Consider the following 24,579-nt stretch of genomic DNA (forward strand, 5'->3'; position numbering starts at 1 on the left):
AGAGGCGCTCGCGTGGGAGGGCGGGAAGGTTGCGTAGGGCGTGTGCAGCCGTGTGGGGAGTAGTGGTTGAGGGCGGCTTCCGGCTTCTCCTCACATGGCTCCTCACACGGCTCCTCACACTCCTCCTCTTCTCTTTTCATGGATCTTAATCGGCCTCCGCTCTTTAGTATTTCCGTTAATATTTCCTAAGGCTTGCTGTTGCTTCCATACTGCCTGTACTGGAGGTGGTCATTTTATAAGGGCGGCTACAAGAAGTATTGCTATGAGTCGTAGGATGGCAGCTGGCAGCGTTACCGTTTGGCCACGAGATGGCACCGTCACCTCAGAACCGAGGAGGGTAAGGGTGTGCTCAGAGGTTGGCTTCTCTGGCACTGGGGGGGGAAGACGTTAAACATAATAAAAACTTAACTTCCCAGGATCTAAGTGAGTTAAGAGGCAATCTGTGAAATACCACTCTTTCTACCTCTAACAATGCACAAAACTAAGTGAAACATCAACTAAAATAGTGTGTTAATAGATAATTAGGGACAGGAAGCCTTCACTGGCTTCACAGGGCACTAACGTTGTTGCGATTGCCCTGTGTTACCAAATGGTGCTGGTTCTTTGCTTGTAAGCCTCTGAGTTTTACTGCCCGCTCTTTCAACGTTGCAGCAACCTGTGATGAAGAGGGATTTCTCTTCATTTTTCATTGTTATGGGCTATTCTAAAACAAGGAGATGGATGAGGGAAAAAGGATTGAGCAGTCTCATATGTAGAAGTTAACGACCTTTAATGAATGCATGATACAAAATAATATGGCTGTCTGTTGGCAATCTTTAACTGAATGCACCAGTGCTGCCAAATACTGTATTTTCTATTTTCTTCTTGAATGTGGATCCAAGTGTGCTACAGTTACTGAAATCTGGCTTGTTGTAATTTGCTGAAGTACGATCTCTTCTCAGTGGGGAAGGCTGTGGATGCCCCCTCCCTGGAAGCATTCAAGGCCAGGCTGGACGGGGCTTTGAGCAACCTGGTGTAGAGGGAGGTGTCCCTGCCTATAGCAGAGGTTGGAACTAGATGATTTTTAAAGGTCCTTCCAACACAAGCCATTCCATGATTCTGTGAAGAGACTAGCTCTTGATAAGCTGATCTGTTAGGCAAAAGTCTCTACATTTCAGCTCTGTGCTAGGTAAACTATCCCTTGAAAAGATCTGTGCTGTAGGAGAGAACACTGCAAAGGACTGGGGCTCTTCTTTTTACATACATCTCAGAAAGCCTTGTCACCCTTGCACATTTGTTTTATTGCGCTTTGCTTCTGCAGAGCTTGGCACCCACTTGGCACCAAATCCTTCTAGAGCAAGTAATTCCTTAAAGACAAAGTATCTTTGGATCTGAATAAAAATTCTTACCAAGAGCAGAATAAAATATGAAAGCATCTTATAAAAGTTATCGAGAAGGGACAAAACACATACAAACAACCCTACCTATGTTAGTGCAGGTAGCTTCCTGTCTCTTTAAAAAAGAAATGCAGATGTTTGTCTTTTTATACTGAAATTACCCAATTTCTGGTTATACTGATGGTAGTAATTGCTACACAATATCTTAAAAATGTGAAGCTGAAAAAAAAACTTCTGAAAGTGTAATATGGCTTTGTTATGTTTCCCATGTGGAAGTAGTCCAAAAGTAGTGCTTATTGTGACAAAACACAATAAATAATGGCCTGATAAGCAAATATTTCCCTATTTCACTTCCTGCTTTCAAAAGCACTTGGCAATGTAAAATTTCTTTGAGACTCTTTGAACTATTTATTTGAAAAACTTATTTTTAAAAAAAGGCTTAAAAAAAAGAGCACCTGGGAATCAGACATTACCCTACTGGATAAGAACAGTCATTAAAATATTCACCTTTATATTCCTCCAGAATCTCCAGAGTTGTCCAAAACCAAAAGTATTAGGGGAAATGTGAGAAATGATAGAAATGCTATACAAAGTTGGTGTAAAACAATTTGTATTGTGATAAAAGTATGACCTTAATCACTCGAGTACCCCCTTATTTCATGTTCTCTGTGTTCAGGTGCTCTGTCAGATCTGAACTTTAAGGGAAAGCCCAGTTATAGTTGAGCATCAATCTTGCTAAATATGAAAGAATTATGGAACCTTTTGCTTTGTATAAAACTTACACGAAGCAGGAAGAAAAAAAACACAGTAATTGCCCCCAAGTTATGCCTTCTTCAAAAGTGAGAGAGATGCTGTATGTTTTTGGCTTTGTGCATCAGTGAATCCTTTTACTTTTTTTATGTGTGTGTTTGTTTTGAAAAATGTCTATAGCATATTCTTATCTTCAAAAAGATCTGGGTCAAACATTTTCACACCTTTAATGCTGTGGTGTTTTTGCAGCCATTACAGTTGCATTAATTTCACATTTTAAAGTTGTTATTTTATGTAGGCTAGAAAAACGGCAAACAAAATCACTGCACTAAGAAGCTGAAGAAGTCCTGTTGACTCATTATCTGCAATTGATCTAACATGGTTGAAGCTCTGTATATAGTACTTTAGTTATAAAATATTGTGAACAATTGATTTACTGATCAGTGATAGATCATTGTATTTGTTGTTAATACAAGTAGTATATAAAACTGTAGTTTATCAAAAGAGCATTCTGAAATATCAAACTCCTAATTAACTTAGATGGCAACACTTAGCTCAGACTGTTTTTAAATTATTAGAAGGAAGATCTGAAAAGCCCGTAGTCAACCATGCACAAAGGAAAATATGCCTTGGAATATTGGCGTCTTTTCAAAATGCATAATTTTCCTATAACAACTGTAAAGATTTTTCATCACAAACTTCAGTAATTTAGCATTATTTACAGAGTTACACAACCCAGCTAATAAAGGATGGGACCAAGACTGAGTTTAAATGAATGAAATATCTTGTGTAAAATACGGTGAAGAGATGTTTCCAAAGAATATCATTTTCTAATCACTAGGTCACATCAGAAGATCAGTTTATAAGTCTGCTATGTTAGACTCTCAGCTTAGATATGTTTCTAGTCTCCGTAGCACGTAACTATGCTTCTACTTCCAACAAAAAAAAGTTTTTTTCTTCCTTTTTGTTTGCCACAGAATTCTGTTACCATATCTTCATAGCTAATTTGATACATCCATTTCATTTATGTACAATTCCGCACTGTTATGAGCAAATAAAAGCTTTGCTAGTTATGCGTGCCATAACCTTGCGCAGATGCATTAGAGACAGTGTCCAGAAGAGATTCTCCAGGCTTTCATCGTAGTCTTGATTTCAAAAAAGCCAATTCCACTTTTTTTTGCTAGGCACAACCTACAGTGCAGCAGAAACTTCTTGCTCTCCAGTAGACTGTGTGTAGGTGGAGCTGGCCCGTTCAGCTGTGTCGGCATAGAAAACTGGACAATATTTAGAGAAGTGGGATGCAATTTGCTTTCTGAAAAAGCTACGAAGATACTTCCTAAACTTTTCTCCAGCAAAGGCATAAATCACAGGATTGATGCAGCAGTGGATCATTGAAATTGTTTCGGTCACTTGGGTTGCTTTGTGCAGTTGACCACTGGTTTCACAACTAGTGATAGAAAATGAATCTTGAAAATCACGCAAGAGAATACAAATGTTATATGGTGCCCAGAAAAAAAAGTATACAATCATGATGATAAAAATAAGCCTGACTGCTTTATTTTTCTTCTCATTCCTACATTGTAGCAATGTCTTTATGATTTGTGTGTAGCTGCAGATCATAATTATCATAGGAATAACAAGTCCTAGGATGTTCATCTTTAAGGCCAGGAATTGCTTCCATTCATCTCTCCTCTCCTGCGGATAATGAGCACTGCATGTACACCGTCTATTTTCCTGTTGAGTTTTGTGAAATACTATCCCAGGAACAGAGGCAAAAAGAGCAACAGCCCACGTGACAATGCTGGTGAGAATGCCATAGGTAACAGTCCTAGCTTTTAAAGCAAACACTGCGTGAACTATGGCCAGATACCTGTCTATGGTCAGCAGGATTATGAAAAAGATGCCGCTGTAGAAGCCAAGGAGGTAAACGCCTGAGAGAATCCGGCACAGCGCTTCTCCAAAAATCCAGTCGTGAGCAGCATAATAGGCCCAAAAAGGAAGAGAAAATATAAAAAGCAAATCAGAAATGGCCAGATTGAGCAGGTAGATGTCAGTCATGCTCTTCAACTTCTTGTATTTTACCAGGATAAGGACAACAAGAATGTTGCCTATGAAGCCAAATATCACCACCAATGAGTAAAGTGGTGGCAGAAAATTTGCTGCAAAGTGCTTTTCCTCAGTTCCCATGCATGGTGCTGAATCACCATAGTCAATCATTGTTGTTAGATCCATGTCTCCCAAATCAGTGGTATAGTTCTCCATTGTGTGTTGATCTGCAAAGGAAGGGAAGAGTGGTCAGCTGCAGGGAACTCTAGGCTTGGCAGGGAGGGGAATGAAACACAGCAATGGGCCCTGGCCTCCTTGTGCCAACGTGTGCTGCAACCCTCACCCAAATGAGTACCTGCAATGTCATTCTGTCATGGGTAAAATATAAGTGCAGTTTGTGGCTTCACGGGAGCCTCAGTGCCGCTAGGAACCCTCTCTGGTGGTGTAGAGATGACCCTTCCACAGGGCACTGACTGCACCCACCTGCTGAAGCTGCTGTAATGGCTGTTGGCGAGCAGCAAGTCAGTAGCGTTGGTCTGAGTTCCGACGGCAAAGGCAGTGTCCTCTTCAGAGTCTGGGTCAGGCAGGGGCCATGGAAATGGCTGGCCTTAGGTAACTCTGGAATAAAAGCTGTGTGCAGCCCTGTCTTGTGAGTGCTGTGCTGGACACGTTCAGCTGATGACCTGCAGGGATAATTGCAATAGAAAGAACAGGTAGGCAAACACCTGTCCAAATGCCATAAAGGGTTTCATTTGCTATCAGCTTGGTCTAAACTACATTTATCTGGTATAGCATCTTCCTGACAAGTGAAACACCTCCACAGTGCTCAGGATTAAAGAAGTTTCGATTGCTTTTTTCTGTTGATCAGACATTACTCAGTTGCTCCAAAGTTTAGATTAGTGTTTGAGGTAACACCTTGGTGAACAGCTGATGTGGCTGCCATTCTGAGGGTGCACTAAAAATTCTGGATGTATATTTGTTGTTTGCATATCTTTCTTCATCCTGTTCTTGTTACTGTTCCCAGTGAGATGACATAGAAACTAAAGCAGTGCAAGGGCTGCCCCTGTAATCCGTCCCTGTCTGTGTGTGGTATAAGGAAATCAAAGGACTTGAGATGTGGGTGCCACTCATGTGGTAAAGACCAAGAGTCTGCCAGATGAATACCCAGATGCAGACGTGTAGCTTTGTGTAACTTGGTCTCTGAGAAGTGTCTTTGCACAGGCTCCTGGAGAAATCTATTGAATTCCTGCACATCTGTGAGAAGCAGGGAAGAGGATTTTGTGAAGATGGGTGTCAGAGGGACCCAATGATAGGTGTCAGTGCTTCCCAATCACTTGATGGGGAAGTGAAATTGATGCTTTTGGTAGCCACTGAAATAGAGCTACTTGCTGTTGCTAAGAATGGCTGCTGTTTTTTATCCTGTATCCTGACAACTACTTTTACAAAGCATTGCATTGTTGTGGCAGAATGATTGCTGTTCTCTTGTCAAGGCATCAGACTGCTCACAACACAGAAAGCTTCAGATACTGTGGCTGCCCCAGCTTGCTGTGTGACCACTCAGATAACTCAGCAATCATCACTCCTGTTTTGAACCCCACTGTGCATTTCTTTTTCAATGAGGAGGTCTGTCCTCTCTCACTGCAAATGTCTTTTGCAGAAACTACTCTGAAAGCCATTGCTTCTGCTTCTGCACTTGAGTTCTGCAAGACTAAATTGAGCTGAAGAAACTCAATCAGTGATTAGAGTGACATTGGAGCCATCCACTGGTCTCCTTTTTCGTAGAAGCTCTCAGTGGTCCATTCTGATTTACAGCATGTGAAATCACTGAAGCACCTCCTTGTGTCTAGACATAATTGTTTGGGTTAAAGATGTATTTTCTGCTGTAAAAACAGATCACTGAAAGGCTAATGTTCCTCATCTTAATTTTTGTCTGATTGTGAAATTTAACTAATCTTAAACTGAGTCTTGAGAAGAGATGTTCGGTAGGCCTTTGACCACTTTCCTGTGACCTTTAAAATGAGGATCTGGGTCTTTCCTGAGCTCCTTAAAACCTTATGGAGATTATTTTACAGCATAGAGCCAACATGAATCTGTCCAAAACTGAGAGAGCTTTGTTGGAGCAAAATCTGCACCTTCAAACAAAAGGAGATGCTGCACTTGCAAACCTTTTTTCCACTCCTTTCCCATTTTATTCCTTGGGCAGTGTTATCTCTGTTCCCAGCATACAAATGGTGAGAATGTTCATACTGAGGTATTATTTGGTACGTAGAATTTGATGTAACATTTTCTTCTGGAGAACAAGAATTAAGAGAAAATTGTTGAGTTTTAACAGGTTGTGTCTAAGGCTTACCTAGATATAGTTTCCTGGGTAGAAAATAAGTGCTGTCAGAACCCTCAAAGTCTGGTTTTAAGGAAGCTCTGGTGACCTCTTTGAAACAGTTTTTTCCACGGCTGTTCTTACTTCATAGTCATTACAGTACTGAGATCGCGGTAACGGAAATGGCTGTGGCTCAGGTGTATTGACAATAAGTAAGTTGATTTGAAAGTATTTAAGTGTTTATATTTTTAATTACTCTCAACAAGTCTCTTAGACAAAAAAGCACCTTCAAAAAGGAGTTATTGATCCAAAACATTAACTTTTTTATTTTAAAATCATGCCAAGACTTGCGTACTGCGCAAATATTCAAGATTACTTTCAGCTTTTTCATGTCCTGACAGTGCTGCTTGTAGCTAAGTATCCCTATTTGCAGTTTCCCAGTCAGCTGCACTGTGCACTGAGAATATGGGATGAGGAGCTGGATGCAAAACATGCAGCCAGGCCCTGAATGTCCTGTGGCTGAGACCAGTTTGACCCTCTTGCTAGTCTGACTAGAAACTGGTGAGAGCATCAGTAGTTGTTGAAAATGACAAGATTGCTCTGCTGGGCAGAAGCAAGCATCTTAAAACTATTCACTCATGGTGGAAGGGTTTGAAACCACAGCCCAGAAGAACAGTTGCAACCACAAAGTAGGTAGAAGGCCACTAACCACATGTACTGCATCATCAATACTTGTGGGGGTTATTTCTCAGCCTCTTGACTCTGTGTCTTGGTCATTTTGCACATCCATGATGCTGAAGGCTAATGTTCCTCATGAGAAGTGACTGAGTCATAAACACAGAGTGTGATTTAATGAGTATGCAGTTGATTGATAGGATTCATGCTAACACTGCAAAGTGCTACCTTGTTATTACTGCAGCAATCCCGTTCATGACAGACCCTTCTTTTTGCTAACGATCTTCTCAGATTGTTCCCTCCTTTTTTCTTTCTCTGCCTTATTGGAATGAGAACTCCATCTTCCCTGTATCTTATTCCTTTCAACCTCACTTGCAAAGTGCAGTCTCTCCTCTGAATGTTTCTTTCTGCTGAGTCCTGTCTTTTTTTAAGAAGCCTTTCTTTGCAAAAGTACTTATTGCCCTGAATTGAATATAGCACCCAGCATATGCTGACAACGTAAGCTATGTAAGCTAATTTTAGAAAATAGGAAAACAAACCACCGACTGTTTCTGTGCTTTATTCTGTAGGCTCACCGTGTTAGGAAATGGTGTTGGCCACTGACTAGAATGCTTCACTGAATTAACTGACTGGGCTTGCTTACCTAATTGAATGATATCTGGATGGGCTTATGTTTCTTGGCATTATAAGAAAAAATCGTCTTGGAAATCTCTGCATAAAGACTATTTCAAAAAGATGTCTGTATTGTTTTGAATGGAGCTTAGTTACATGCGATATTTCTAGAAATTGCAACTTCATATAAAATTTCTGTTGTTCTGGTTGAAATCAGTGGCCATGCAGTTCTCAAGAGAAGTGCTCTCTATAGTCAAAATGAGCAAACTCATATATCACTGTTTCATGCTGAGTTTCAGATCAGAGCTCTCTGTTGTGTCTTCAACAAAAAGAATTGTTGAAGTGTGTTTCAATTCACTTGCACAGTGCTTTAAAAAGGTAACGATTAAAAGGTTGCAGCAAATGGCAGTAAAATGCTAAGCTACACCACATGTAAACAGATTTCTTGAGATAAAGCATTAAAAACATATCAGATTTTCTGTAGTCATTCTGTAAGAGGAATAAGTACTCTTCAAATAAGTTGCTTTATCTTTGCAGTCACAGATTTAAAATCCAAATTTCTACCATAATGCATCATATTCAGAGAAAAAAAAAAATGTGTAATCTGTTTATCAAAGAGCCATATTTCCTTTACATTTCATATCCCAATCAACCTTTCTTTGTTTATCTGGTTCCCTGCACAACTCTTCTAGTGGTTCTATCCTTTAAAAGCAGGATATTCCTTTTAACATACCCTGTTCTTTTCCCCAAGGTGTTTTTTAATGCAGAGTTCTCTAGCAAGATTCCACAGATATCTTTCACCTCAGTCATTGAAGTACCTAAAAGCTACTAGCACAGGTAAAAGAAAATAAAACCAAAAGAAAGAAAAGATGACTTACCTTAAGGTGCAAGTGGTGCCTTGGATTATTACATCAAGAGTAACGCTAAACTGATTTGTCACTCACTAGAAGAAGGTTGCAAACACCTCTTCCTGCATCAAGAAGGATGTATCAGTTTGAAAACTTCTAGCAAGCAAATCTGTTTTCACTTAAAAAAAAAAAAAAAATCAAGGAGCAGTTCTCTTTTTTTCTAAAAATGGGTTATCAGATGTTACTTTTCTAACTCTGTGAGATGTGCAAAGAGATGTTGAAATTTGAGGAGGATCCTCTTAGGAACTGAACTAGAAGTTTCACAATCCACAGCTGTAGTTATAGGAAAAAAAAATTTGTGTCATTTTCTCTTTCTCATTTAAGTTTACTCTTTGAGTCAAGAGAAGTTTATGTGATGTTCATCCCGTTACATTTCTCAATCACTATGTTTCTTTTATGATATTTGTCCCTTAACAAAAATGCAGAAGTTAGCTTACACCTTGATGCATTTGTATGTATGGAGTTACCTGCATTTTGTATCGGTTCGCTCTGAGATGCAGAGCATCTTATATTTTAGCAGAGGTGTTGATTCTGTTTTACTCAAAACTAGTCTTTTGTACCTTTTTTTAACTCCCTTTCATAAGGCTCTGCCTTTAGCCTATTTCATAAGTTGCACAATCTTTTAAAACAGTGCTGTTATTTATTGGAGTTAAGCTTCAGAAAAGCATAATAAAATCTGATATCCTTTCAATTTTTTTCCTTGTGGCTGATTCCTTTAACTTTTAGATAGGGTTAAACTAAGCTGTCAGCAGCTTTTAGATCTTTCTTAGACATCAAAGATACCACACAGGAGGTGGGAAAGTTACAAAGAAAGCTAGCAAGAGGTAGTGCCTTATTAGTTGTCTGAGAACCCTGAGAGAAAAACCCTGAGTAGTTACCAAACAAAGTAGATACCTAATATCCCTGCCTCCCCTTGACATCCATGATCCTCTCTTTGGAGGGCTTTGGGATAGTTTATCCTCTCAACCTTGTGAAGTCACTAAAGGTGTAAAGTCTTGCTTTGGATGCTGCCATTCCTTCATGCAAGTCAAGGGAATCGCAGCTTCTGAGTTACATCTCAGATTTGGTGGGTAGAGTAAAAAAGGGAAAAGTTCAACTTGTGTTCCGTGTCAAACCCTCTGTGTTAGGGACTGATCAATGTCATTGCTCCATAAAGTCAGTAGATTTTTTTTTCCCATTAAGTAGCTTTTCTAAGAAGCCCTTTGAGGGGTAGTGTCTCAGCATCAAAATTAATGGCTGCTGTAGATCATGCTAAGATTATATTAATGCTGCCTTATTTGATAGCCTATATTAGACCTTCTATTCAGTCAGTGCAAAGAGCTGCTTCTAAAAATGTTTCCACTTCACCTTTACCAACTCCTAATTGCTGTCAAACTTGGCTGACTCAGATCATGCCTGAAGGTGCCTACCTCTCTTCACTGTTGAAAAAAATAATAGGGAAAATGAAACAAAGTATGTAGGTTGCTTTGAAAGTAATACCTCCTATTTGTTTCCATGGAAACTACAACAGATACAAAGAGCACAGTAACACTATTTGATAGAACAATTTCCTATCTAAAAAGCGCTATTTTTCAACAGTCACAACCATTAGCTATGCATTTTTGCCAGCAATGAACAAGAGGCTGCATGCCGCACTCATAGAAATATGCATGGCCATCCAGAATGCAGCTTGTTTTTCAGGTCACTGTCACCACTGCTGAAATGCACCATCTACCACCTCACTGTGCTCACATCCACTGTTTGGCCTCCATAAACATTCAGCAAGCATTGATGAATGTCAGTGGGTGCCATTTTTCCACATCAAGAAATTGAGTTCCACACTTTTATGCACTTGCATGGCAAACGCCATTGTGTCAGACTGCCTCTCTGCTGCCATCTGTCACGTGGCAACAACACATAATGGAATATTGGTAGAAAGGTCCAATCTCTACTGCCATGCCAACAACATCTGCCTCAGAAGTCATAGTCAAATAACAAAATTGGAAGCATTACTTTTGGGACAACCTTTACATATTTCTTTCCTCGCTGTAATATGAAATCTTGTCAAACTGGGATAGACTTTCAGACTGTAGTCCATAATCCAGTCTGCTGCCAGGCAGCAAAGAAATTTTGTAGCCACATGAAAACTTTGTTCCTAAGACCTACCTCTAGAGGTAAATTCATGTTTCTTAGCTTGAACTTCTTTTCCTTCCAACCTTTTTTTTTTTTTTTTTTCCTAATTACTTGCTGACTTATGAAAGGTAGTAGAAACGGAACAGAGAGATAGCCAGCTCAGTGTTTGTGTCATAACCATACACGGGCATGACTTCTATGTTCTAAGATGGTGTTTGTTATCCACCTTAAGATCTCAAATCAAACTTTTTGGATACAGATATACTACTGAACTGCAAACAGCCACTTACATAGTGGGAGTGCACATTCACCACCAGAATGTGGCAGAGATTTACAGCCACAAAGCAGCCCACACATGAGCACCTGCCACAAGGGCAAGATAACAGTAGGCTGGAACCTCCCAAGTCCTTCGTCAGTGAACCTGTACACTGCACTAGAGCATTTGAGATGGCAAATGTGGAATGGCTCAAATCCTGAAAAAAAAAAAAAAAAAAAAAAGCCAACCAAGAAGGGTAGGCCATGCCCTAGAAAGAATTTCTTCACACTTTTTGTCTTCCAAGTTGTTTCTCGTTATATTAACAGTTTTGCTTGTCCCATGATACTAAACATTTTCTACAAGCTTTGGCTGTACAGCCTGTGTTTCTGTTGCAACAGATTAGCATCAGCCTATGCTTTACTCCTTACACAATCTTTTCACGTATATCTTTAGTACCTTACTGAAATTTGAGAAATCATGAATTCTTATCATTCTCAAATGAAGTGTTGTATCAAATTAATTTTTCAATATATAATTCATAAACAGTCTAACTAGTAACTTTAAAAAATGATTGTAGGGTTTATTTCTGAAGTTTAATTCACTGTTCTCCCTGCTTAGCTCTCCCCACTGAGCACTGTCTATTACAAGTTGTATAACCAGCTAGAAACTTGAAAGCCTTTCATGATCTCGTATTATATGAACAGAGAAAACTGTCCCAAAGCTGTTTTTGGACATCAAACTTTTGATTCTGAACTACACTCTCAACAAAAATGGCCTGAAATGTTTGAACTAATATCAACAACTTAAATCTAAGGTTTCTAGTAGGCTTATCTTCAGAAATACTTCTTTGATCATACAGACTAATCAGTGTTATTAACCTGCTTGATTTTGTTGCTTATTGATTTTCATTCTCTTATCTCAGCCATTTGATCAGCGTGTGTATTCTTTTACTAACAGATGGCAGTGAGTGTTGCACACCAGCAGAGGGCCTCTGCCATTCACAAGTGTAGCTGCCGACTGGGAGAAGTGATTTTGCCCAGCTGGGTCTTGAAGGTGGATGAGAGGTCCCCCAAAGAGAAGTTGAACAGCCATGAAATTTGGCAGCCCAAAAACTCTGAGCGCATTCCGACAGTGGGTACCTGGGCTATAACTTTCTTATCAGCACCTACAGGATGTGTTCAGTTAGCTCTACACCTGCAACAGATAAGCAGATCTGCTGGGAAGTCAGATTTGATCAGATCTTGTACGTGTGTCTTGGTATTTTGTTGTCCCTTGATGCTGATAGGACTTTTTTCTTTTCTTTTTTTTTTTCTTCCTTTCCTCTGCTCTGCTCTTCTCAGTCGTTTTTGATGGACTCCTGCAGGTCCCAACTTCCTATCCTGTCCAAAGCTCCATCACACCAGCCCAAGACTGTCCATCTTCCCACTGCATTTCTTCCTCTCCCCTGCTGCTTTCAGCCTGCCTCCATTCAGTGTGCATGCTCTGACACTGAGGCATGGCTACTTCAAGTTAACACATCAGTTATTATGAGTCAGATATTCTGTTTTTCTGCTGTTGGTTTTTTGTGTTGTTTTTTTTTTTTTTCAATCCTTTACCCAACAACTCTTTGAAAAAAATGCACTGCAGCTTGCCATGAGCTCCAGCAGATTTTAAGGATCTTTACCTACAGGTGAACTTCATAGTTTTACCACAAAATTGAAGCTCTCATTCAAAAATAAAAGAAATGGCAGGTGGTTTGGTATAGCTTGAATTGTCAGCTATCATGGCCTTACTTTCAGAGATGAGTAGAAGCTATGCTTAGTGATGTGACACTCATTTCCTCCATAAAGACATTTTTGAAATGGTGATGTGTTTTATTCCTCACCTGTGAGGTCAAGCTGATATACTCTGCAAGTGTGCAGCAATGAGCACTGTCAATTCAATCTTTTCTGTACAGTTATATGGTTAGTTATATAATTCATCTCCACAGTCATCAGGACATCACACTGAGGTATCTAGTAGCTCAATAGTATGGCATTTCCACGGAGATGCCACCATTACTGTGAAGCTTCCAACAGCACCATGTTTGCACACTAGATGCACAAATACCAGTGTCACGTACAAACGTAATTGAGCACAATTTTGAGCACAGAAATTTGAAAATGCAGCTAACAGTTTTGATTCAATATATTAGAATCTTGCACCATGTGATGAAGAAACAAGAAAAATAAAGATCTAGGTCAGAAGAGTAGATACCTTTCTGATAGATGTACCATATGATAGTGCATCCTACAAAAGGCTGTAGCTCCATCAAATGCAGATCATCCTTTCCATCCGAAGAAGAGATCTAATGAAGCCATGTACACAAACCTGATGCATTTCCTTTTCCACATGTTCTCCCAATTATATCTAATTTTGTTGTGTTGATAAAATCTGCTTCTAAATGAGGATAGCATTAACAGGCATCTTATTTCACCAGTAATCAGTAAAATACCTCATAAATAAATTAAATGTATTTTTTATGGAGAGACTGAATTAAGATATCTAGCTGAAACTATTTTATTCTTGGATTGTTTTCCTTTCTTTCCTAACAGCCTTATATTTTAGGCTCTCAAGTTCTCGTGACTACTGTTTTGATGCCACTGTACAATCACACCATCTAAGAAATGAGAAAAAGTATATCTAATCTTACCCAAAATTATCAGCAGGGATCCCCAAAACAAAAAGTAATGGTGTAAAACTGTGACAAGCAGAAAGAAAAAGCCAGCAAAATTCTTGAGACCAAAGGTCCTTACACTTGCGAGGCACAATCTGAGGAAAAGTGGGGAAAGTGTTATGCACCAAACAAAAGCTATTACCATGGAGTCCATTAAAAAAACCATTTTATGCATTTTGCAAACTACAGAAAATTGGGTTATGAAAAACAAACTCCGGAGCACACAGGCATTCCTAATCTGGGTTAACACTGCTTCTTCACGTTCTTTATTGGCAGTGAGATCGATGTGGTGGCTTTTTCTCTATTCTTCTGTTTTCTGTTTGTTTCTGTACTACAAGACATGCATGTACATAATTATTCATTGCAGCACATACAAATTCCACTGCCACTGTACTATTTTTATCTAGGCTTTCCCCATGCTGCTGATACTGAACTAGCAGTACTGCCTGATGCAGTGAGGAAGAAGAGAGCATTGCTTCCTTCTACTGTTTTTATCCAGACTTCTGGTGCATCCTGCCATGCTTTTCGTTTTTACATAAAAGGGACCATAGTGCAATGAATCTTACTTTTCAAGTCGTAGCTATATATTTCACAAATTATCAGTCAAGAACCCAGTTTTTACATACCATTTTAATTCTTTGCTTGTTCCAGGTGAATTTATAGTACGTACATTCTAGGTCTTTTTGTAGCTACACTATGAGTCAGAAATACTCCACAGTATGCTTGTAGGTCCTGGACCTTAGGTCAGCCTGGCTGAGAAAATCACACACCGAATTTCTTCTCAGTGAAAGCTAGGTCATAGAAAGAATGGAGAGAATCTGTACAGTGAGAAGGTATGTGCCAGGAACCGGAAGGTACTTCTGAATGCCAAAGATTAGCAGTAGTCTGAAATTGTCCATACCTCCTGATAGCGTCCCAGTAATTAATGTCCACATGGCTTCTTCATTTCCATCCACTTGATTTCCACTGCATTCAGAAATTCTGGTGTTAGGATGGGTTGCATTGCTGTCACTGTATCATCCTACTGGCACAACCTTGCAGATAATTCTGCAGAGCTGATCTGTGCTGTTTTGCATATTGGTCTTGTATTTTGGGTATCTGATAATGCCACCCTCTACCATTGCTTTGTCCCCTTGCCAGGATCAGTCATTTCAGGCTTAAAACACTCAAAGTGAGATTGCTCTCATCGTCACAGGAGTTATAAAACTGCTCTGCTTTTATACAAATCCATACAGTATTTCTTTTCCTATCATTCAATTCTCTAAAATGAAATACAGCTCCTAATAGATATCACTAGAATGATATCACTAGCAATGCCCTCTCCCTTGTTTCTGAACAAACGTCTTCATTTATTTCAGCCTTGGTGACTGTTCTAAATGTACCAAAATTCACTGGCTTGTTTCTGCTTCCTCTGCTGTCTTGTGGGCTGGATTCTTTTTTGTTTGTTTGTTTGTTTCATTAAAAGACAAAGATGTGAAGCTTCTCAAGCCACAGCAGCCACAAAAAGAAGGTCAGTAGCTATTAGTATTAGACAACAGCAGTAAAATTAAACTCCAAAATGCAGCAGTATCAGCCTGTTGTGCTGTTCAACATGGTCAGCACTCTATCATTCTCCCAGCACATCATTTGTCTGATTTCTGTTAGCCAGAATAAAATGCTATATAAATGTATCTTTGCATTCTTTCTATTTAGCCCTTTGTAATTTTCACTGGAAAGAGTGATATTTATTTTGGAGCTTCTTAAATGAAAGAATCTTTTACTTGCCTAAATGTTTTAAAATTCAGAATACTTACAAGTATTTATCTGTTTGTACTCTGATGTTTCTATTTTTCTGGGTATTACTTTATTAGCCTCTGTTAAGACTAATAAAGACGTTCTCACAAGTTTTGCCACTACTCTTCTGTGTTTGCCCTTTTGCATCTATTTTTCTTCCTTCATACTCAATTTGTCTTTATTTTACTTAAGATTTGTACATGTGAGTTTACAAATGGGTTAAGAAATAAGAAAGTCTTCTGACAGGAACAGTCACATGCACTGATTATCAGAAGATTCACTATTTCTATGTTTATCAATTATACAAATACCACAGACCAACCAATGCCAGTAAGAATACTTCTGGTGGTTTGAGTACTGTCGAACACTCACTGATAACCATATATGCACTTTTTCTACACTTCCTTTTGCCATTTAGAATGTCTGCCAGGGGCCTGACAGCATAGTTACCATCTTCTGCCGCTGGGTGTTTCTTCCTGTGTGCTTTTGAACAAGTGGTGGCATCGGCTCCTGACTGAGAAGTTGGGCTCTGTCCATTAACTAATCTGATGGATTGGTTTTGGCGTTGTGCTTACATATTTGTTGAAGACACATGGATGTTCTTTCATAAGCGTACTGTGTATAATATAAAGCACGGTCAACATGCAGTCTTGTAAGAACTGCATCAGTACAGGTTAGGGGCTGACCTGCTGGAAAGGAGCTCTGCAGAGAGGGACCTGAGCATCCTGGTGGTCAGCAGGTTGACGATGAGCCAGCAGTGTGCCCTCTGGGCGCAGAAGGCCCTGGGGTGCATTAAAAAGAGTGTGGGCAGCAGGGAGGTGATCCTCCTCTTCTATTCTGCCCTGGTGAGGTCATACTTCACATCTGAAGTATTATGTCCAGATCTGGGCTCCTCAAGCCAGGTTCAAGAAAGACAGGCACACCTCTTTTCTAGGATTACTCTATACAGTGCAAGATTTATCTTGATACCAATGAAGAACCTTTTTTTATTTGCCTTCCTTATTCCTTCTCCCCCTGCTTTTCCTACCTGACAAATCTCACCCATCTAAAATCTGTGCCCTTAAACTTCTCTCAAAGCTGAGTGTAATAGGCTCTTCTCAAGCTTCCTGGTAGATAAAATCATGCCAGCTGCAGTAGTTTCTGAACAGTGCAGACAGTTCTCTTCTTGCTTGATTTGGTTTGCTTCAGTTCAGAGTGCAGTATACTGTGAGTGCTGAAGTCTATCATAGCAGCCTTTTGCTACCTCTGTTCTGAGAGCAGAGCTGATGCTCTTTTCCTCACAAGGAGAACACGGGCTACAGGATACACATCATTTCTCAGACACAGATTTTATTACTTTTGCTGCATTAACACTAAAATATGAAGAAGCATAATTCCACAAAACAAGAATTTAAAGCACAACAGTAGAAATATCACAGTTACAGCAGGATTTGTATCACACTAATCTAATTTATCCTTTAACATTAAAAAGGAGCTTTTGCTTTTGTGCAGTAGAAAATACGAAGTAAAGGAAAAGTATTATTTACTGTGAGCATAGCTTTTGGTCTTTCCTTTTATATACCTGTGGCTGTTAACCTCACAAGGGAGCAGCCAGAATGTAGTAGCTGATAGGAAACTAGCCAACAGCTAATAGAAGTGGTGCCTTGAGGTAATAAGGCTGAAGAGGGAAGAGTATTCACACCACTGCAACAAGGGCATCTGATCCCTAAATTAAGAAGCTGATTTCTAGGTTCTTTTTGCAGTCAGAAAAGTAATCTTCCCCAGAGGTCTTTCAAATCATGTCTGCTTCTGACTCAGGCATCTCTTTTTCTCCACTGGCACTGAAGGACCTTGAAGAGATTTGTTGTTAATGTATGCATCTAAGTCACACGTGCAGTGTTAAGAGGTTTGCAATCCCCTCTTCCATCCTGACATTGCCAGAAGGTTACTTGAAGATGGCTTTACAGATTTCTGAGACTAAAACTTTGCATGCTTGAATGATGCTGCTTGTAGGACATGGGAAAAAAGCAGCACTGTTTGCCTGTGTAAGGAGTGTTTAACTGCACTTCTTTTTGGTATAAAGCAACAGTTTAAAGTTCATGTCACATCCTAGGATACCCCTTTTTATTTATTGAAAAATTCCCAACAATGGTATAAATGTGTGGCTTGGCATAAAAGTGTTGCCATTACACCACTAGAGTAATGGTCACTAGTCTTCAACAAGCGTGCCGTCCTGATTGTGTCAAAGGAGGTGATGTGCATCATTCTCTTGAAATGGCAAGGGGGTTACATCTCCTCTACAGATGGCTGCTTCTGTGCTTGCAAGGCTGCTGTCTTCCCAGAAGTCTGTCCCAAACAGCAGACTTAATGCGTAAGTCCAGAGCGCATTTTTAGCATGCAGGAGCCTATCCTGACACACTTTCTGCATCTGCTATAGAAGGTCTCCCTTTATACATGTGATTTGTATTTCCAGAATGAGAGAGGCCTCCACTCAGTACTGTGTCCATGCTCTCCAAAATCCTCTGAAGGATTACGTATTTTCATATGTAATGATGCATCTTAGCTAGAACTAAGATAATTTTAATTCTGTCCTGCAGATCTCTGCTGATGTGCTTTTACTGTCTATTTTCCTGGAAGGGATCGAAGTTGTCAGAAACAAGTCCATGGTTGTTTGGGGGTACAGCACTGACTTCTCATACAATCATTAGGCTTGCAGTTACTTGTAAAATTGCACCCACAAAAATGGCAATCTTGTCCATTAAAAGCTCACCTTGGAAAATGTTAGCAACCAAACAATGATATGATTGGCTTAAGATTAAATAGCTAAAATAAAAATACTGTAACTTAGCCTATAGTAAAAAGGATTATGTTTAGAAACAACTAGATAAATCCTTGATTTAAGTGACCACAGTAAGATGAAGGTTAGCCACCTCTCTCATCAGTGAAGAGAAGTTGTCCTGGTATCTTTCATCTTTATCCTTCTCATGGAAATGCCTCTTATTCGTGTAGAGAAAGTAAGGGAAAGAGGAGTAAAATGAAGGATACTGAAAGCTTCCCACTACCAAATGGCTGACTATGTTGCAGAAAGAATACTTTTACTTCCAAATGCAATCAGGATTTTAGGTGTTCCATTTATGCTGTATACTGAACAGGTACATCAATCCACAAAGCCTCCTCCCAGTCTTATATTGTTCATTTGGCTGTAAATGGATCTTGTAAGATTACTTATTACTCCTTCATCTATTTTATATTCTCCCCTAGTAAAAGCATTGAATATTTGTTCATCGGACAGAATATGGGTCAGCCATCAAAATCAAACAAATCATGCTGTGATCAAGCTATGATATTAACAGTTATTGGGAAATGGTTGTTTCACTTAGATTAAGAACAAAAAATGGTGTGATCCAGGCAGCTAACCACGAGAACTGACATAAAGATCTTCTATAATATCGTCCACTTTTTCAGGCAAAGAGACGCAACATTCACTAGCAAGACTTTAGAATTATTTTTACAATCCAGTAGAGATGTCGTGCTCAGCAGTTGATGCTGTAAATGTGGAACTAACTCTTTCTAATTTTTCACGATAAAGAGATGGACACTTTTTGCACAGGTGAGCTGCAACATGCTTTTGGAAAAACGTATAAAGATATTTCCTAAATTTTTCTCCAACGAATGCATAGATCACAGGATTGATACAGCAGTGGATCATTGAAATTGTTTCTGTCACTTGAATTGTTTTGTCCAGTCTGCTTTGGCTATCACAGTCTGGAGAAAAAAAAGAAGTTTGAAATGTATGCACAAAGGAAGCAACATGGAATGGTGTCCAGAAGATGAAATAAAAAATCATGATGACAAAAATAAGTCGCACCGCCTTCTGTTTTTTCTCATTCCTACATCCCAATAATGTTTTTAAAATTTGAGAGTAACAGAAAATCATAATGATCATTGGAATGATAAGCCCAAGAATGTTCATCTTTAAAATGTAAGAGTGCTTCCAATTTATTAGGCTATCTGGAGGATAATGAGCACTGCATGTATACTGCGTATTTTCCTGTTGAGTTTTGTGAAATACTATCCCAGGAACAGAGGCAAAAAGAGCAACAGCCCACGTGACAATGCTGGTGAGAATGCCATAGGTAACAGTCCTAGCTTTTAAAGCAAACACTGCGTGAACTATGGCCAGATACCTGTCTATGGTCAGCAGGATTATGAAAAAGATGCCGCTGTAGAAGCCAAGGAGGTAAACGCCTGAGAGAATCCGGCACAGCGCTTCTCCAAAAATCCAGTCGTGAGCAGCATAATAGGCCCAAAAAGGAAGAGAAAATACAAACAGCAAATCAGAAATGGCCAGATTGAGCAGGTAGATGTCAGTCATGCTCTTCAACTTCTTGTATTTTACCAGGATAAGGACAACAAGAATGTTGCCTATGAAGCCAAATATCACCACCAATGAGTAAAGTGGTGGCAGAAAATTTGCTGCAAAGTGCTTTTCCTCAGTTCCCATGCATGGTGCTGTATCACCGTAGTCAAATGTTGTTGTTAGCATGTCACCTAGGTCAGTGGTATAGTTCTCCATTGTGTGCTGATCTGCAAAGGAAGAGAAGAGTGGTCAGCTGCAGGGAACTCTAGGCTTGGCAGGGAGGGGAATGAAACACAGCAATGGGCCCTGGCCTCCTTGTGCCAATGTGTGCTGCAGCCCTCACCCAAGGGGGTCTGGGCAGCATGAAGACTTTGCAGTGACTGCAGTCACTCTGTCATGGGTAGAACATAAGTGCAGTTTGTGGCTTCACGGGAGCCTCAGTGCCGCTAGGAACCCTCTCTGGTGGTGTAGAGATGACCCTTCCACAGGGCACTGACTGCACCCACCTGCTGAAGCTGCTGTAATGGCTGTTGGCGAGCAGCAAGTCAGTAGTGTTGGTCTGAGTTCCGACGGCAAAGGCAGTGTCCTCTTCAGAGTCTGGGTCAGGCAGGGGCCATGGAAATGGCTGGCCTTAGGTAACTCTGGAATAAAAGCTGTGTGCAGCCCTGTCTTGTGAGTGCTGTGTTGGACAGGTTCAGCTGATGACCTGCAGGAATAATTGCAATAGAAAGAACAGGTAGTCAAACACCTGTCCAAATGGCATAGGGGATTTCATTTGCTGTCAGCATGACCTATAGAAACACTGTTAAGAAAAAAAAGTGATTTTTGATTTCTCCTGGGATTTGTTTTAAGCTTCTATTCCAGCTTTTACAGAAATAACACCCTTGCTCAAATGATGTTTGATTCCAGTTTTTATTTTATTGAAATCACAATTTTGATGAACAATCTGTAATGTAGCAATTTCACAGTTGCATGACAGTAATACAGGAACTGTGTCTGTTGCCCCAATACTCTGTCCCTCTGATTTTGATTGGAGAGCTGTGGAAGGTTTGCCTGGCTAGGAGCACCATCATCTCACAGGGTAAGTAGTACTGCAGGGCCATGAGATTCCCTGTGGGACTTCTGCTACAGTGCCAGCAGGGAAAAACTTGAAAAGTGGGTGCCATCAAGCTTTTCCCTGCCTGACACCAAAACTTCCTCTTGTCCCAAATCCCTGGTAGGACCAAGAGTCAGCCAGATCCAGACCCAGATGCAGAAGCATAGCTTTGTGTAATTTTGTCCCTGAGAAATTAAGAAGATATATTTTTGCACAGGCCCCTGGAGAAGTCCACAGAATACTTGCATATCTGTGAGAAGCGGGGAAGAGGATTTTGTGAAGACAAGTGTCAGAGGGACCAAGTGTGCTTCCCAATCACTTTGTGGGGGAGTGAAATTGATGCTTTTGGTAGCCACTGAAATAGAACTACTTGCTGTTGCTAAGAATGGCTGCTGCTTTTTTCCTGTATCACCATCCTGTATCCTGATGACTGCTTTTATGAAGCATTGCATTGTTGTGGCAGAAAGCTTCAGATACTGTGGCTGCCCCAGCTTGCTGTGTGACCGCTCAGATAACTCAGCAATCATCACTCCTTTCCTGTTTTGAACCCCACTGTGCATTTCTTTTTCAATGAGAAGGTCTGTCCTCTCTCACTGCAGATGTCTTTTGCAGAAACCACCTCTGAAAGCCATCACTTTTGTTTCTGCACTTGAGTTCTGCAAGACTAAATTGAGCTGAAGAAGCTCTTCAAGTCAAAATCTAGTCAGTGGTTAGAGTGGCAATGAGGCCGCCCTCCAGTCTGTGATGAGGATGCTTCTTTAAATGTCTTCTCACGTTTCTGCACTTGAGCATTTGTGCTGCTTTAAGAGTATCCTTGCTATCTCCTGAGTACTAGCTATTATGAATACACTACCATTTGTAGCTATAGGAGTGTCTAGGTGCTGCTATAGCTAGCAAACTTTTCCATGCTGAGGTAATTCAAGCTCAGAAGGTCCCTGGCCTGTGCACTAACTCAGTCAGGGATGGCACATATCACAGTACACTAAGCTGAGCCCTGAGTGGGGTTTGCACAGAATTTCTTCATGGAAATCACAATGTTTGATAACTACAAGTTACAAGAGCACTGGTATGTGAATGGAACCACTCATCTCAAAACTGAATGACCCACAAAGTTTTCTTTCCCCTTTTTAGGGCTGAAGACAGTATTTCTCCTTTCAAATATATAAAAGGGTTACAGAGCACTACTTGCCCTGTCTTTGCTCCTCTCCTTTCCACAATTTTGTCACCAAGAAAGAAAAACTAATCAATGAATTTTAGTCAGCTTAAAAGTATGTCAGCAGTATCTAGGGCATTTTACGATGAGAGAGAATTAAAGTGTAGCATAGAGAAAAAAACTGGAATCTAAATAAATAAAATAACAGCTACATCCATATAGCAGGCACTCTGAGAGATGTGGCCAGTGTCCCCTGATAGCAGCTTTATTGATTTAACATTGTCTTGGTCTTTCTGGAAGGAGTTTCTGGGCTGGCAAAACTGCAGAGAAGTACATGCGTTGACCAAAGATACCTTGGGAAGCAAGCATTTGTTCATACTTCTCTTGGGTTACCAGAAAAGCTGAAGGAAAAGATAGAAGTACAAACTAAAACCTCTAAGCTGATATGAACGCATGATTTTGTGTGATGGAAACCACAGAATTTCTTTCCAGGATATATCTGGAGAAAGACAGTCCCTTCCAAAATTAAACCTTGCTTTGGAAACTTCTTCCTCTTTTATAACAGCTGAGCATTAGAAACATCTTCTTTTTGGAACTGCTTGCTTGACACTTGATTAATTTTTCTATTCCTGAAGAACATTCAAGGAAAAAGTAGATATAATGCTGGGAAAAAAACAGGTTCAATTCTCTGTGAGTGCTCAGGATCCAGTTGTTTCTATTCTCCATTTAAAACAAACAAACAAACAAAAACCAGAAAGACAGTCTTAGGAAAATTCTGAGATTTTCTGCAGGTGAAGTCAGTCTATGTGGTCACAAGGCAAAAGAAGTAGGAGGTTTTTTATCTAAATAGAGTGAAAATAAGCCCTTGGAGAAAGAGAAAACTGAGACAGATAATAAATACCTTCTACCAAATCATTACTATATGTGTAAGAGGGCTCATTTTTTTTTGTAGGCTGAGTTCTATGCTAGTACTTCTGTTTGAATTTTCTTTTCAGAATCTCTGCTTAAACTGATTCAAATAAAATATTGAATCTGGAGAAATCCAAACAACCGCTGCTGTCACAACCATTCTGAGGATGAACTGGAGTATGAAAAAGTAGCCTGGAGTGGATGAGATTCCCAACAAAGGTCATGGTCATCCTGCCCTCCCATGTTACTGCCATAAGGGGTCACCCCACAGAGAACTTCAAGACCACTACCCAGGTGGTGCCAACGCTTCCTGGCAAATGACAGTGGAATTCTCCCATGAAAGCAATTGCTGCTATTAGCTACATACATAATATACTGAAAAGAAAAAAAAAGAAAAAAAAAAAAGAAAAAAAAGGAATAGGTTTGTATTCTTACATTATGGTAGCTTTTTTTTTGGACCAAGTCTCATTTATCAAAGCAGAAGCATGAATAGTACAATTCCAGAAAAATGCTGATGAACTTCATCCATGTAAAACCTCATTAAAAGGAAATTGTAAGCTAGACCATGACTGGCCATTAAACTGGTATCTGCAGTTGAGACAGGGAGTACAGACTTTCAGAAACCAGCCCAAAGAGGAGGTAATCCCAAAGTACCTTTTATAACATGATAATAAAAGCACCTTTAGCAGGTTCAATACTTGAATAATACAAAGAAAACAATCCAGACTGTGATGTGATACTGATGAAGGAGAGTATCCATATGTATCTGATAGAATAAGAGGTGGCTAAGATTTCAAAAGGCTAGAAAAAATGAAAAGGATTTGGTGTCTGATGAGTTTATATCCTTAGAGAAATCTATTTGCAAGCTATGGACCTCCCAGGACAGTTTGAAAACCAATTAAGTTTAAATTACAAAAAAAATTATGATTTTCTCTATTTGTCCACTTCAAATCTCTGCTCTCGTATCAACCTTATCCTGAGCTATAAGCTGGTTACAAGACCTAATTTTTATTAAAGACAATGTGTCTGCTTAAATGGCAGTTCTGCTCCCACTGTCATTAGGCACATATATTTCCCCATTCAACAAATCCATATCTCTATATACACACAAATTAAAAAAATGAGCTACTCACAGGTTTATCAAGCTTGTTTTATCAGACTGTGTCGTCGTCTTCTTTGTGAACAAGCATATAGTTAAACCCTGTATCTGAAAATAGGAAATAGAACTTCCTGTGTGATCTATTGCAAAATATTACAAGAATCAAGGGCACAGTTCTTCTTTTCAGAAAATGAACAGTGTCAGGCTGTGTTAGGATGAAGGGGGTGTCTCCTTCTGCACCAGCTGAAATTCAGTATCTGATCTAGTGCATCTCTAGCAGGTGAAGACAAGGTGGCTTCATTCAGGAAAACCACGTTGGCAGGATAGTTTTTGTAGCTGCTCTAAACACTTCTGCTACTCAATAGAAAGTAGTATGAAATACCTGGCATTTATCATGTGTAATTTTAAAATTAAACTCAGAGCACAAAAAGGTCTGTTGAAAAAACCCACCAAGGTATTCTTC

General features: G+C 39.7%; 2 protein-coding genes across 6 annotated transcripts; both read right to left on the reverse strand.

Annotated features, from left to right (window-relative positions):
• Nucleotides 1–752: 752 nt before the first annotated feature.
• Nucleotides 753–14,840, reverse strand: LOC104915465 (C-C chemokine receptor type 5-like). Of its 5 annotated transcripts, XM_085226480.1 has the most exons (5): nt 14,649–14,840; nt 14,374–14,538; nt 8,655–8,746; nt 4,656–4,855; nt 753–4,399 (listed from the first exon to the last, which is right to left on the reverse strand). In XM_085226480.1, the coding sequence occupies exon 5, from the start codon at nt 4,386–4,388 to the stop codon at nt 3,318–3,320; it is 1,071 nt and encodes a 356-aa protein (XP_085082606.1). In that variant the 5' UTR covers nt 4,389–4,399; nt 4,656–4,855; nt 8,655–8,746; nt 14,374–14,538; nt 14,649–14,840; the 3' UTR covers nt 753–3,317. The 5 variants fall into 5 exon arrangements, with proteins under 5 accessions (XP_085082606.1, XP_085082607.1, XP_085082605.1 ...); XM_085226481.1 differs by lacking the exon at nt 14,374–14,538; XM_085226479.1 differs by lacking the exon at nt 14,374–14,538 and having other exon boundaries at nt 8,655–8,802.
• Nucleotides 14,841–16,832: 1,992 nt separating this feature from the next.
• On the reverse strand, nt 16,833–24,312 carry CCR5 (chemokine (C-C motif) receptor 5). The gene is made up of 3 exons (XM_085226484.1): nt 24,151–24,312; nt 20,366–20,565; nt 16,833–20,086 (listed from the first exon to the last, which is right to left on the reverse strand). Exon 3 carries the CDS (start codon nt 20,073–20,075, stop codon nt 19,008–19,010), a length of 1,068 nt encoding a protein of 355 aa, XP_085082610.1. The 5' UTR covers nt 20,076–20,086; nt 20,366–20,565; nt 24,151–24,312; the 3' UTR covers nt 16,833–19,007.
• Between the last annotated feature and the right edge of the window lie 267 nt (nt 24,313–24,579).

The sequence above is a fragment of the Meleagris gallopavo genome, chromosome 6, assembly GCF_905368555.1.
Source record: "Meleagris gallopavo chromosome 6, MGAL_WU_HG_1.1, whole genome shotgun sequence".
Lineage (NCBI taxonomy): Eukaryota > Metazoa > Chordata > Aves > Galliformes > Phasianidae > Meleagris > Meleagris gallopavo.